This window comes from Castanea sativa, chromosome 6 (assembly GCF_040712315.1).
Source record: "Castanea sativa cultivar Marrone di Chiusa Pesio chromosome 6, ASM4071231v1".
In the NCBI taxonomy this organism is placed as follows: domain Eukaryota; kingdom Viridiplantae; phylum Streptophyta; class Magnoliopsida; order Fagales; family Fagaceae; genus Castanea; species Castanea sativa.
In genome coordinates this window covers 4938412-4954307 of record NC_134018.1, presented here as the reverse complement: position 1 = coordinate 4954307, position 15896 = coordinate 4938412, and the positions used below count along the sequence as shown (strand labels likewise).

General features: G+C 37.6%; 2 protein-coding genes across 2 annotated transcripts; one reads left to right on the top strand and one right to left on the bottom strand.

Annotated features, from left to right (window-relative positions):
- Nucleotides 1–7181: 7181 nt before the first annotated feature.
- On the top strand, nt 7182–12529 carry LOC142640685 (uncharacterized). The gene is made up of 6 exons (XM_075814891.1): nt 7182–7657; nt 8678–9020; nt 11351–11435; nt 11647–11733; nt 11826–12062; nt 12173–12529. Exons 1-6 carry the CDS (start codon nt 7494–7496, stop codon nt 12247–12249), a joined length of 993 nt encoding a protein of 330 aa, XP_075671006.1. The 5' UTR covers nt 7182–7493; the 3' UTR covers nt 12250–12529.
- An 879-nt stretch (nt 12530–13408) lies between these two features.
- LOC142640571 (zinc transporter 11) lies at nt 13409–15607 on the bottom strand. The gene is made up of 3 exons (XM_075814732.1): nt 15040–15607; nt 14198–14256; nt 13409–14069 (listed from the first exon to the last, which is right to left on the bottom strand). The coding sequence occupies exons 1-3, from the start codon at nt 15485–15487 to the stop codon at nt 13569–13571; spliced, it is 1008 nt and encodes a 335-aa protein (XP_075670847.1). The 5' UTR covers nt 15488–15607; the 3' UTR covers nt 13409–13568.
- Between the last annotated feature and the right edge of the window lie 289 nt (nt 15608–15896).

Here is a 15896-nt window from a genome sequence, read left to right as displayed (position 1 = left end):
GGCTATAACAACTTAGCAACATGACAAGTTTCAGTCTTAAGTCTTTGGCATCTGTCACATTCTCTAACATGCTGCTTCACATCAGATCTCAAGCCAGGCCAATAGAAGTCTCTTTACACCCTATGTAAGGTCTTGAGGAAGCCTGGATGCCCTCCTAAAGGACTGTCATGGACTTACTGTAGGACAACAGCCTTCAAAGCTTCACATGACCCAAGGTAAATCTTACCTTTATACAATAACAGCCCATTCTGCACAGCATATCCTTTTGGAACACCCTTCCCCAATTGAAAAGCTTGGAAAATATCTTGGACTTTCTGATAAGAAGCATAGCTGTCCTTAAGATCAGTCAGCCAGGTATGAGAAGGAAAGGAAACCATGCATAGGACCCCCTCATCAACCTCTGGAACCTCACAAGGAACTTCACAGGCAAAACCATCATCAAATTCAGGCTTCCTAGACAGTGCATCAGCCACTAAATTGTCTTTGCCCTTCTTGTATTCAACCACAAACACATAACCGAGCAATTTAGCAAACCATTTTTGCTGGGCTGGTGTGCCAATTTTTTGCTCCAACAAATATTTTAAACCCTGCTGATCAGTTTTAACAGTAAAAGGTTTGCACACCAAATAGGCTTTCCATCTCTTGACAGCAATGACCAATGCTAGCAACTTTTTCTCATATGTTGATAAGGCTAAATTCTTACCTTTAAGTGCCTGACTGTGGTAAGCAACTGGTCTGCCCTACTGCATCAGCACTGCATCTATCCCTCTTCCAGAAGCATCACACTCTACCACAAAAGGATGATCAAAGTTTGATAAAGCCAGCACGGCAGGGTTTACCATAGCATCCTTAAGTTGATAAAATGCCAACTCAGCCTCCTTAGACCAACAAAAAAAGTCTTTCTTTAATAGGGCTGTCAAGGGGGCTACAATTTGGCCATACCCCTTGACAAACTTCCTATAATACCTAGTGAGCCCCAAAAAACCCCTTAGGGACTTGACATCCTTAGGAATAGGCCACTGTTGCATTGCAGCAACTTTCCTAGGATCAGTATGAACTCCCTCAGCAGTGATAACATGCCCCAAATACTCTACTTCCTTGCATGCAAACATGCACTTTGACCTCTTAGCATACAGCTTGTAAGTAGCTAAAATTTCCAAAACCTTCCTTAGATGGATTATATGATCAGCCAAGGACTTGCTATAGACTAGTATGTCATCAAAAAATACTAGAACAAACTGCCTAAGGAAAGGTTTGAATACCTGGTTCATCAATGATTGAAAGGTTGAGGGAGCATTGGATAGGCCAAAGGGCATCACCAAAAATTCACAGTGACCCTCATGTGTCCTAAAAGCTGTCTTAGGTATGTCTGCTTCCTTCATCCTGATTTGGTGATATCCAGACCTCAAATCCAACTTGGAGAAAATGGCAGCCCCATTCAATTCCTCCAGCAACTCATCAATGACTAGAATTGGAAATTTGTCCTTGATTGTGATGTTGTTAAGGGCTCTATAATCAATATACATCCTCCATGAGCCATTAGCTTTTCTTACCAACAACACAGGAGAGGCAATGGGGCTGCTATTGTTTTCGATTGAGCCAACAGACAACAAGTCTTTTACAATATTCTCAATTTCATTCTTTTGGTAAAAGGGATACCTATATGGCCTTTGGCACACAGGTTGAGCTCCTTCTTTGAGCACAATGGCATGTTCATGACCCCTAAGAGGAGGTAGTCCTATGGGAGTCTCAAAAACATGCTCAAATTCTTGTAATAAGAGTTCGACCTCAACATGAAGCTTCACACTGGCTGCACCTGCCTCCACACTAGAAATTTGTATCAGTAGTCCCTTCCTCACAGGCACCTTAAAAAACTGCTCACAATCCATAATAGAAGATCCTAAGGATGGAGTCAACCCTTTAAGCAAAACATTCTGATTCTCCTAGCAGAAACACATTGTCAAAAGTCTAAAATTCCATTGAATCTCCCCTAAAGTGCTTAACCATTGGGTGCCTAACACTGCATCACAACCACCCAATGCTAAAACATGGAATTGAATGGGAAACTTAACTTCTTGAATGTACATTGGCACATTACTACAAAAACCCTGAGTTTTAACCAAGGACCCATTTGCTACCTTCACCTCCAAAACCTCAGAGACATTAACCTTTAATTGAAACTTAGAAACCAAAGAAGCATCTACAAAATTATGGGTACTGCCAGTGTCTATTAGGATTACCAACTCACTCCCATTGACCCTACCCCTCACCCTCATAGTACCAGGTGTAGGAGTTCCTGTGAGTGCATATAAGGTGATCTCTACCTCTTCATCCTAACTAACAACCTTAGAAGCAACCTCATTCTCCACATTTCCTTCTAATTCCGTGATTTGTACCCCAGATTGCACCCCACAAGCTAATTTAATTCCCTCTAATAAAAATAGTTTAGCATTCTTACATTTGTGCCCAAACACCCACTTCTCATCACAATTATAGTAAAGGCCCCTCTTTCTTCTCTCATCCATCTGAGCAGGGGTTAATCTCTTTACAGGTATCTTAGAATTATATTCTATTACTACATTATTCTTAGGTAAACCCAGAATAGAATTCTTACCTATTTCTTGTTGGAATCTGGTACTCTTCTTGCAACTGAGCACATATTCCTCTTGAATCTTGGCTAATTCGAATGCTTCATTCAAGGTGCGTAGGTTGAGCATCCTCATTGGAAGTATGATTTCATCTTTCAAGCCACTTAGGAAACAACTAAGCTTGTGCAAAGGAGATAGACCCTTCACCCTATTAGATACAACTTCAAACTCAGCCTTGTACCTTGCCACTGTTGAAGACTGTCTTAAGCTTGTTAGCACTTCCATTGGGTCATCGTAGGCTGTTGATCCAAACCTCACATGTAGTGCTTGCACTAAGGAATCCCGATTCTTAAACACTCCAGCCTCCTCAGCTTCTTGGAACCACACTAAAGCTTCCATCTCCATATGGAACAAAGCAATGAGCAACTTCTCTGCAACTAGAGTCTGGTAATAGCCAAAATATTGGTTGGCTTTATAGACCCAGCTCGCAGGATCATCCCTTGAGAAGCGTGGAAACTCCAATTTCACGGGGTCTGGCAAGTGATAACGTTGAAGAACCTTGATTCACTAGTACAGATCTCTAAGGTGAATGTGGATGACTCTCTTGGAGGTTCAATTTCTGTAGAATGGCGTTGATATTCTAATTAATGGCGTTGATATTTTGAGTCATTTCATTCTTCATGGCGTTGACATTTTGATTCATTTCATTCAAGGTCCTGGTATGGATTCCTTGAATCTTCTGAATTTCTTGGATGTCTTTACTGTGGTGGTCTGAAGTGGTGCGCAAAGAAGCAATAGCTTCATTCACGGTGTTCAGCTCGAGTCTCGGTCATGGTAGATGCAGGAACGATGCTCTGATACCAAATGTTAAGAATGGAAATCAAGGAATGAAGTTTGGTAGCTGAATTCAAGTTCAGCTAGGCCTCCCAGAAATTAGGTAAAGAACAGAGAAGGGAAACAGAGAACAAAGAACATAGAAACAATGGCAATTTGATTATATCTCCCTTTTACAACCTACTGATCTTTTATACATTGACCCAAACCACACCTTCTAGACCCGTGTCTGTTACTTCCCAACTAAGCCCAACCTCCTAACTAACTTCTAACTAACTGACTTAGCCCAGCCTTTATTTCCCTAACATGTACATTAACGTGTACATAACCTACTAATCTTTTATACATTAACGTGTACATAACCATCCAATCCACTATACAATACCAATACTGAACTACCAATATAATTGTATTACCACTATATTGTATTACCAATATACACCACCCCAATATATCCCTAACAATCTACGTCTGTCACTTGGAACAGCCAGCACTGATTGGAAGTTCAAGTCAAAACATAGTTTTCACATCTCTGCTATAGACTGCTTTGTCTCCATAAGAAACAGAAAGGTGGGTCCTTTTTTTCTCACTAACTTAGTGAGTACATCCACTGCACATTGGTTCTTAAACCCTCGACAATTCCAGCTAATGATGATCATTGTGCTCGGTGGGCTACATCACAGCCTCTATCGTTGATGCATCCATATAAGTAAGGTCCACCTAGTTTTGATACTTTTTCCATCCCTAGTAACATCGGGTTCAAACTCCACTGAAACACTTTCATGCAATCTCTTGTCTCCTACTTTATCAAAAATCCCATCCTTACTGTTCATCCCATCATTTTCTTGTATACATTCTATTCGCTACCACCTAGGTTGCACATGTTGGGAGTGAGTATTCTTGCTCACGTGGTTTGGTTTGCATGTCTCACTATCATCACCAATAACATGCTCCCCACCCCATGAGTTTGTGTTTGTTAACTATCCCAATATGGCATTGGTCTAAAGTCACGGGTTGGATCCCATAGATATTGTTTATTTCCTCTTCAGTACTCTATGGAGCATTAAACTGCGAAAAATCAGTGCCCATTAATTGCTCCTTGGGCCCACTAGGATCCCCACCCCCTATATTTGGGTTCACGCAATTATTCTCCCCCAAGGATTTCACCGTGGTCTCAGTCGTAGTCAGCAACTCAATATGTTCAGAGGGAGACAAAGCCCTACTTCATCCGTTGCTGCCACCATTGTGCTACTATTGCGGTGTGTTACGTTCATGGGCTTGTGGTCCCTCCATGCTTCGTCGACCACCAGCCTTCATCCAGTCACTATTTGGAGTATCCTTGCTATCTGTTGGGTTTTGTGACAATCGTTAATGAGGACAGCCCTTCAACTCATGCCCGAGTCTTCCACATGAGAAGCATAACCCTACCATTCGCTCATACTTAAAGGCAACCCATGTCTTATCACCCTTATGACTAACCACTGGAGAAAGCATGCCCGTTCAGAGTTTATGGCCTTAACATCCATGTCCAAGACCTCACCTAGCCCACTTCTAATCTCCCTCCCTGCCTCGTCGTTCATTAGGTCGAAGGGCAAACCCCACACTTAAACCCATAGTTGTATACTATGGAAAGAGACATTTATCACCGATAATCCTTTCTCCCATTGTTGGAGTACTAAGAGATGATTATCAAAGCACCAAAGCCCGTTATCAACGACCTACTTTAGTTGGGTCTCCAAAGAAAACTTGAATTGAAGTAGCCCTTCACCCACCTACACAATCTTAAGATCGTTCCCCAGTCACCACACCAAGCATAGAAGGTTCTTTGCCGCCTCGAGATTAATCCGTTTATTGTTCAAAAATTGTTCAAGCATGCTAAGGGAGCATTCCTCAATGATTTCTTTACGATGGGTAACCCGCACAGCGATATCCAGTTCCTCATCTTCGGTGAGTGATATCTTACTAAGCTTATCGGGGAAATTAGAATCCATGACCACCACGGCCATCGGAGTAGTGTAAGAAAGGCTCACCCATAGTAAGAAGAAGTGCTCTTACGGAGAGGAGAGTTTTTACAATATTGAAAATTGAAAATTGAAAATTGGTAAGATGAGTTTTCTAAATTAAGAGTGTTTAAATACCTTAAAATGAGCAACGTATCTCATACACTTCAGTAAAAAACACCATTACCAAATACATTTTTTTTACTACAATTTTTAGTGTTTAAATACTAAAAACTGTTGTTCTAACACCCTAACTTAACATGCCCTTATCCTCTGTAACTTGATTTGTGGTTTCTAATAAATATTGAAAAAATGTTTAGATTGTCATATTTTATAAAAGTTTAGGGGTTAATTTGAAAATAAAAAAAAATTGTTGGACTTGACCAAAAAAAAAACATAAACAAAGGGTTAAAACGAAAGTGACAAAAAAGAAAAAGGCAATTCAACAAAAAAGAAAAAGAAAAAGGCACTTCTTCCTTTCACAAGTTTTCCTTTTTACCTTTTTTTTTTGGTTATTAAAAAAAAAAAAAAAAAGGCTTTTAGTGCAAGGCAGAACCAAGCTGCAGTTTGGTTCCTAGAATTTTCCCAACCCAAAACCCAACAAGGTCAAAAGGCACAGATTACAGTAATATGTTTGGCTTTAAATCAGTTTAAGATTATTTTACTCTAATCCACTATCTTCTTTTATTGAAAAAATTATCAATATATGATTTTAGTGACATTACTTTTTAATGAGTTATGTGACTTATTGAACTAATACATAATTACCTTTCAAAAAAAAAAAAAAACTAATACATAATTATAGTCATAAATAGCCCCATAAACTTCATTTGTTAAATTTTTTTTTTTGAATATTTACGTCAAAATATTTTCAAGTGTTTTTTTTATGCATTTTCAAGTGTTTGGTATAACATAATTTTTTCAAGCATAAATCATCAAAATAGGTGCCTTTGAGTCCCTGCCACTAGTTTGGCTGCCCTCGCCATTACACTGATGACCCAGCCACCACATAAGGGGAGCAAAGCCACCATGTGTGTTTTGTAAAAGAATTTATAATAAAAAAATATATATATTAACAAAATTTGGCAGATAACAAAAAACATTTTTAAATTTAACCAAATTTTACATTAAAATAAACATACTAAAATGCTAAAAATGTTACATTTTAGTTTTTAAAGCGAAACAAATGAATAAGTTGAATTTAAATTAAAAAAAGTGTTATATTCACAACATTTTTATAATACTTTTATAATAAATTTTAAATGATAGGTTATTATTGGTTCAAATCTGAACTAACTATTAAAATTATTTTATTTACCAATCAATAATAATAAGTAACTCCTATAAAAAAAAAAAAAAAGTAACAAACCTATCACTTAAAATTTATAATAAAAAATTTATTGTAAATTACTTTTTTACTTAAACTTTCCATTTATAGCATAGTTTATTCTCAAAGCAAAAGTCTAAGTTTGTAAAGCAGTCCCAAGGCTACAACTACAAGCAAGGGTTTTTTTTTTTTAATTTTATTTTATTTGAAGTAGGAGAAGGAGAACTTAAATTCAATACTTAGCATAATAGAATAAAGATTTAAATTTACACACTAACCCTAAAGCTACGTGCAGCAGTTTAGAATCGCAAAACTGGTTATAAACGGATTCTACAAGCAAGGTTTTACTATTTAGTAGTAGACTAGTAGTATTCAGTAGATCCTTTTTATTATTTTTTGAGGTAAATATTCAGTAGATCCTAAAAACCCGAGAAACAAACCTGATTGGCCTTAGAATAACCACACGAGGGTACGGTAATTTGTCCCCCACTCTTCTCTAAGTCACTCTCTCTCTGTCGTAAGGCTGCACACTCGAACCTTCTTTGTCTCATATCTCTCTGCAATATACTACAATAAACTCGATCTCCTTCACTCTTCTAAACCAAACCCAGTTATTTTCTCAGGAAAATAAGAGAAACCCAGGAAGATTTTCCCAGAAAGTTGAGTTTTTTCTTACTGGGTATGGTAAAAAAGATAAGAAAGTTTGTATCTTTGTGATTGGTTTTGGGATAGTAGACACCAACAATGTCGGGAATTTCTATAATTTTGGATCTGTTAAGGAACAAACCAAGTTTATATACAGGTCAAAGCCTCCACACTAATGGGTTGATCTCAGCCACCGCTGCAGCCTCTGCCGCCGCCGCCTCCGTCGCTGCCGCACACCCTTTTGCCTCTAGGGCTTTTTTTGGGTACTCTCTCTCTCACTCTATGTGTGTGTGTGGGTTGAGAATTCAATTGGGTAATAATGGTTTGGGTTGGTATTATATGGATTCATCATTGGGTATGGACTTGCTTGAGTTAAGTGGGTACGGTCAATTGTGTGTGTTGAGTAGATGAAGTATTGAATTGCTTGATAATAGTTTTTATTGGTTTTGTATGGATAAGGCAAATAGGTATTGGTCAACTAAAGGTTATTGCTTTTCCAATTGTCTATTTTGTAATTGTTGAAGAATTTGATATAAATTATCAGATTGGACTTGATTTTGTATGACTTGAGTTCGTAGGCAGAGTTTAAAGTTGGTAAAGTACATGAGTCACTAGGCTATTCTTCACTTCTCCGTTTCATTGTTGTTGTAAAATGTGATTAAGGCTATAAACTTGGCCTTGATTTTTGATTTGATTGGCTGTGAATTATTATTAGGCATGATTTAAAGTCGGTATAGTAAACGAGTTGAGAATGGAGATATTAGGTATAATATAGACTTATCTATTATTGAGTGGTATGACTGGCAGTTGTTTGACATGGGAAATTTGTTGCTTCATTCTTTTAGATTTATATTTCAAAGCTCTCTGTTAGTTTGGTTTGGATGTGCCACACTAAATTACTCCTGAGATGGTTGCATTTTCCGAGGAACCAGCAGTATATTTGTAATGATAGTATCTGAATGGGTATCTTGAAAAAATTAAGTGTATTAGAAATCAATGCAATTTTAGTGTATTTAATCTTAATCTGCATTTGGTTGCTGCAGAAAAGTGAGCTCCATAGCTACATGTGGTGATGTTTTGTCCTATGCAGATTTTTTTTTGTCGTCTAATCTATGGACACCAAATTAAATCTTTTCTTAGATATTGCTTTCATTTGAAACTGGCTACTTGGTTCTTCTAGTGAATGTTTAGGGCTGTGTTAACAAATGTCCTATAACTGTATATTGACTTATACACAAAAAAAAAAAAAAACTGTATATTGACTTGTATTATTTACACTGCAGAAATTTTGGGCCATCAGTTGCTTATTGTGATGCTGGTGCGGCATTGTCTGAAGATTACATTTCTAATATCCGAAGTGCAGCTTCAAATTTCTTTAAGCAAGATTCTCTGAATTACAGAACAAAAGAGTACACAATTGAGTTAAAACCTTTATTCTCGGCTTTTGAATTGAGGACATTTGGTATGACTACCTTGAGGTCGTTTCTATTGTTTTATTTGCCTCTTTTGGAGCCTCGTTCAAACATGGAAGAGGATGATGAGGACTTCCTTCAGGACAATCAAGAAGAGCGCCGTGTAGATTTGGTTGTTCCTTTCAAAAAATCAGTGAAGCAAATCGTCCGTGAGGTGTGTTGTTTTGATATTCCCTGCTGTCTATTTCATAATGTCTTATGGTTCAGCTCTTATGCATTCAAGGGAACTCATTTGTATGCATGTAATTTATTTGTCAAGGGTGATAAATTTATATTCATACTATGATAGGAAACATAAAAAGAGTTGGATGAATCTCCAATGTAGTAGTTACTTTATCTTTAAAAACCCTCTTAGTCCACTCCATCAAAATAAACCACATTAAACCCTTCGGAACCACATTCCACACGCTATTTCTGAATGATTTTGGTCATCATCAACGTCGCCACTCTTGTAACATTCCTTTCACTGTCATTGGCATCACCCAACTAGCTCTAAAAGCTAGTAATATAAAGTGCCATAATCCCATTGCCACAAGATAATGAAGCAATAAGTGGTCCACCATTTCTTCACTACTTTTATTCATAACACGCCTATTTACCATCACCATACCCCCTTCTTACTAAGTTACATTTAGTAAGAACGTTCTCCCATGTTGCAAATTTTTGCAATCCGCACAAAGAAAGCAACTTTATTTGGGATTTTAACCTGCCAAATAGCTCTCTAGGGGAAGTCCAAACAGCCTATGCCTTTCAACACCTCATAGAAAGAACAGACACTGAAGTGTTTGTCCTTACCAAGCTTCAAAGAATTCTATCCCCCTCATTGGTAAGAACCCATATTGAAAAGAGTTTTAAAAAATTGATTAGACATTTGTAACTTCAAATCATTAGCATCTCGAATGAACGTAGGTTTCTAGAGGATTTCTCCATTTCTTACCTATAAAAAAAAAGGAGGAATTTTCCATTTCTCAACTTAATACAGTCCGACACTATATCCTCTCTGTTTACAGCTAGCTGAAACAATGCAGAGAATGAAGAAGTTGAGCCTCGTTTAGAATCCCAAAATCTTATCCTTCATCTGTCACCTTGGGCAAAGCCAACAAATCCAGTGAAAGAATCCTGTCCTGCTCTAAATGCTTTCCAAAGACTATAACCATAAGAATGTTGTACTGGCTGTGTGCTCTAACTCCCCAACCTTCTACTAGTTAACCATATTTTGCCACCCCCCCCTTGTCCTCCATAGAAGATCCTGTTCCTGATTGAAAAGCCAAAGCCAAAGCCAGTTTCCCAACAACGCCTAATTAAAGGTTCTCCACTTTCTAATCCCCACCTGATGTAAAGGCCTAGTAGCAGTGCCCTAATCTACAAGGCGAATTTTCTTCTTGCCCTAATCCTCCCCTTGGGAAATCCCATTGAAGCTTCTCCAATCTATTAGCTACATTACTGAGCATGGTGAATAGGGACATGATATATATAGATAAAGTAGATGGCATACTCTTGTTGAGCATGAGTCGACCCCCCTTGGAATGGTATAATAATCTCTATGCTTCACATCTTGTCCTCCGCCATTTTAGTTTTAGACATTTTTGTGTGGATAATTTCTTTTTCCACTAGATAGAATAAAGTGAGGTCCATAATTTGATGCTCAGTGTAATCCTCCAATAAGCTGCTCTCTTTGATTTTATTCTCCTTGGTCTGAGCTGCTCCATCATTTAAGGTGGAGGCTTATCTTTATTAGTAACAAGGAGATAGTGAGGCCCAAAAAAATCATAATCCATTTTAAGCATAGGTCCAATGAGAATTGGAGGGCTCAAAACAATGAAAAAACCTTGAGCCTAAGTTACAAATGGATTATGGGCTTTGTAGAATTATTTACAACAAAATATGACTTGAACTCTATGAATGAATTTGCCTATTTTAGCCTATTTTTACTGTTCTTGTGCTTTCCCTTATATCGACTGTCAGTTTCCTCTTTATGAAGATTTGAGCTGCTAGACATGGCTCTTTTCATTTGCCATTTTTAACTTTCTATGGGAAAGTATTTATTTACTTATAACCATGTTCAGAAGTGTACTCATTGGATTTTGTATGATAATTGGTTCCTGCCTCCTGGACAGCTTTCTTGTCCTAGATTTTTTTTTTTTTTTTTCTAAATTAACACTTTAAAGTATTGCTCTTTGAACACCATGGTATTGTTGTATTTAAAGTTTTGTATTGCCCTTTGAAAAGCTCTATATTATTGTTTCTGAACCCTCTTATTGATAATGTTTACCTAAACTGGTGCCAGGGAGTCAGTTTTTTATAGTTTATTTATGCAATTTTGCCTTCTCTTGATTTTGGAATTCAATTTTGTTTGCTACAAAGGTTTACATTTCAACCCCCCCCCCCCCATTTTCTTCATTCCATTTCTGTGGAAGATACGAAACTCAGCTTGTAACTTTTGGATACTAAATTTACCTGGCGATCTTCTATTTATTGTTACAGACTACTGTTGTAACTACTAGACGGGTGCTGGAACGAATTGCTGTTCACCATGTTTCACAGAGGATGGCATGGAAACTTCTGAAAGGTGCTTGCATTTAAAAGTATTTCGAATGTGTATTTGTTTTATTTTACTCATCAGATATAAAAGAAGAATCAATGGACTACTTACATTTGATAGAGGAGATGGACTTAGTTATGGCTGGAAGAGAAAATGATTCAGAGATATTTATTATAACATAAAAAACTCTAGTCGAATAGTATTCTAAACAACTTATGCATATCATCAACATGTATAGATGTTCCCAAATCTGCTGTGCGGAAAGCTGCAAGAAGGATGCCTACATTTGTTTACTTCTGCAGTGTTAGCAGAACAACTCTCAGAGGTAAAGCCTTATATATTGGCATTCTTTCTGTTTTTTGTAATTCTTTGCTCAGGTGCCAACTTCATTGTTTTGTGCCTCATTTTGATACACAGGACACTTTTTAGGAGTTGCTGCATCATGGCTTGTCCAAGTTGGCATTGAAGTCTACAGATACTTTTCATCTATAATTAAAGAAGGGAAAGATGATTTTGATAGAGAAGAAAAGGCTAAACTTCTTGGGAAAAAGGTCTCTTGTGCTACTGTGAGGTGTAGTGCATCATTAGTTTTTGCTTCCGTTGGGGCTGGGATTGGTGCCACCCTTTTTCGTCCTTCAATTGGCCAGTGGATTGGTAAGCTTTTATTGGATTTTGATTAACAAATTGAATCTCCAGTAGATAATAATGTATGGGCTTTTCCATATTTTATATTATCCTCCGCTAAATTATGCACTATATTGCAGGCTGTGCTCTGGGGGATTTGGCCGGGCCCATTATTGTAACAGTTTGCCTTGATAAAGTTCTGCATGTGGACCTTTAAGCTCTGGGTTGAATTATCTGACTTATTCTTTGCACCTGCTTAAAATTTGACTGGTGTATTATACAAATGTTGAGATAATTGGTGATATGTCTATGAATGATACCACTTACTGAGGCTACCTAAGAGAAGGTTTCGAAGCAGAAACCACCCGTCATTCCTCAAAATTTTCCCTCTGTAGGGCCATTGTCATTCCCTTTGTTTCTGATGAATTATTCAGATAATACCTTATGCTTTTCATTTATCAAAAAAAAAAAAAAAAGAACTTATGCTTTTCAGTTTAGTTATGATTGCTTTAATAACAACCTCTCTCTCTCTCTCTCTCTCTCTCTGTGCATGTGTGGTTTGAATAATGCATTATCTCTGTTTTCTGTTTTCTTGGGAGTTGTGATTTATCAAACTTTCTCCTACTAAAATCCATTTTGTATCAGAGCCTTAGCATGATGTACTTCCATGATTGTGAAATTCTCAAAGCCTCATTGTTTCCTGGTTCTCAACGTTGATATTTGTCTAGTTGTAAGAGCTTGCTAAATTGATCCACATTAATGATATTGCTATTCTCTTAATATTGCAAATATAAGTTGGTGCTCAGAACTGCAGATTTGAACCTTTTCCTGTCTTGTTAAGGTTCATGCAATATTGTTTGAAAGAGTGATATTAAGAGTACTACAAATTTTACCATATATTACTCTTTATCTAAGTGTCAACTTTAAAACACAACAGAGGATGTCAACTTTAAACCACATTTATTGCCATGTCAGTTCAAAATCTTTTAACAATGAGATGCCAATTCTTGCTTGTGTACTTGAGATGACAATTCCGACACACACTACTCCTTCCTGGCTTGAGACGTTGAATTGTTTTGGTTGAGTCTCATCATTTACTATTTGATGAAAGACCTCGGCCATGGAATGAGCTTATACACACCAAAAGGAATTGCTTACAAATTACAATATTCACTCAGCGATCAGAGACCGAATCTATGTGACTTGCTAGAAAGTGGCCACTATGAATGCCATTGCCAACACTTTTTAACATTTTTTAAGGGAAAATAAAGAAGAAAAACATATATACTCTGATTTTTGCTTGGTTCATTCCTCAGAATGACTTCTTAACAAGATAATGAAGAAAAGGATTGGCACTCAATCTATCTCTGTATTAGTTTCTAATAAGTAATAAATATGTCCATTCCATATATATAAGCAAGATTCCAAGTACAAAATGCAGTGGAATGTTCTGTTTCAATTGGAAATCTTTCCCAAGGATCATTGGCAAAACAGAAAAACAGGACTAACTAATGGTAAATCTAAAAATTTCAATTCTCAAGTGTCCCAAATCATCACGACAGCAATTACCCCAATGCCTAACAACACTGCCAAAAACTTGTGATGGGGTGTGTCAACCGTGACAGTCTTCTGGGGTCTGTAACCCTTTGCTAGTAGATGATTTATGGATACATAGATGAACACTCCACATGCAATACCCATTGATATGGCAAAGATCCAATCTGCCACAGCACCCTGACTTGTGGCATCTATTATGATTCCAATGGCCACCCCAATTGGACTTGAAATGGCAAATGCAAAAGCATAGGCTGCACATGATAAGAGGGGACGGTTTGGAATCATACGAAGGAGAGCAATGCCCATGGCAATGGCTGCAAATATCTTGTGCAAAGAAATTGTCCATAAAGCTTTCCAGGCATCATCTTTTGTTTCTGCAACTCCAATTGCAATGCCCTCAAAAACAGAATGGAAACACAAGGCAACAATCAACAAAATGCTATCCCCAACCGAACCCGCAGGAGCCAGGAAGTGGTGCACCTATTAAGGCATACAAGCAAATACTGATTCAGTCATAGAATCATTAACAAGTTATACACCAAATACTAAAACCAAGGGGGAGCTTGCTTGTCTAATGCTAACATGACATGAATGAGCACGTATCTCACCTGATTCTGTGATTGTGAAGTCACACCATTTTTTGTGCTGTATCCTTGCTCAAAACCACCTGAAATGAAGGAAAAATCGAATAAAGTTATCAATCAAACAGGTAACAGCCATTACACATTCTCATCCTTTTTTTGGAGTCAGCGGAGGAGATTCACATTTATTTGATTTCTCTAGCTTGATTTGCTTCTTGTGAGACTTTTTGTCTAGAGTTTTATTCGCTTCTTGTATGCTCAACTTATTTATATCAAAAGTTCAATCATCCTAACTCCTTTTGCACCCCAATAGAAAATCACCACAGAATCCAACCCAAGGTTGCAAACAACACTGTTTCTTACAAACGTTGCCTTCATATCTAAATAATAAATCCGAAAAGCCTAATTGTTCACTATGGATTTATCCAAGCTAGCAAATACTTGATAAAATTATCAACCTTTTCCATCTTAATTCTAACTTTTCATGTGCTAATTCATTACAGTCAACCTTTCAAAATAAAACAACCAGTTTCACATCTTCCAAAACAACCAAACCGAACAGTTTCATAAAAAACCCACATGTTAGTTAAACAAAACCAAAACACCCCTTTTTGCGCTTGTTCCCCTGGAAATTACTTTCTTCACTCTCTCTCCCTCTCTGTGTGTACTTTTCAGGGGAAAAGCCGAGAGGGGAAATAAATAAATTCTATCACTTTTTCCATCCCATCAATTAATCAAGACCATTATACCAACCTTTAGGATTAACATCTCATTCATCAACATTAATTGACATTATGCTAAGACCCCAAATAAAAAAATATATACATATAAAAAAGAAGAAGAAGAAGAAGAAGATTGAATTGGCTTACCTTGAAGCTCGAGATCACCAGTCTTTTCGTCGCTTCTAAACACATAGGAGATCACACAATCAGCAACCATGGTCAACAAGTATCCAGCACAAGCCAGCATGAACGCAAAAGGGTACGTTTTGGTAGTCAAGTCCTTGAAAGTTTCATTTGCATCACTCAAAAAGTGCATCATAGCCGTACCCAAAAACACACCCCCAGCAAACTGTGTCCCCAAAACCAAGAACCCCTCGTTCCATTTAAAGAAGTAAGGTGAAACACCACCAACAAAAGTGCCCACAAATATGATAACCAAGCACCATATTTTCACTAGTACCAATGGCTTTGCCCGAAGGTCAACGCTGCCTTTTTCACTGCTATCACCGTCGCCGTCATCGTGGCCACTGTGAGCCGAGGCAGAGAGGATGAGCAAGAGGAAAAAGAAGCAGCAGAAGGAGAGGGAACGATACATTGTTTTGTGTTGTATGTGGTTGTGTTGCAAACTTGCAAACAATGAGATATATTGTGAGAATTTTTGGAGTTTTGTGTTTGTGATATATGAATTTGTGACTTGGGTCTTGTGAGTTTGTGATTATCAAGAAGTCAAAGGAGGGACCGAGGTCTAGTTGGCATTGATTAGATTGGTTCATTGTATGTTTGTAGTACACAGAAGAGTGAGACAGTACGTACTGCAAAGAAGACGAAATAGGAAACAGACTCAACGTATTTTGTACTGCATAGAATATGAGAGAATTTTCAGTTTTGAGGTGGATGGTAGTTGATGTTGTAAGTTGTAACAGCTGTGTTTCGTGGGAGTTTGGCGAACTCAAACCCACACGCTTTGGCGGCAGGTGGTCTTACACGTCGTGATTAGGTGTCAT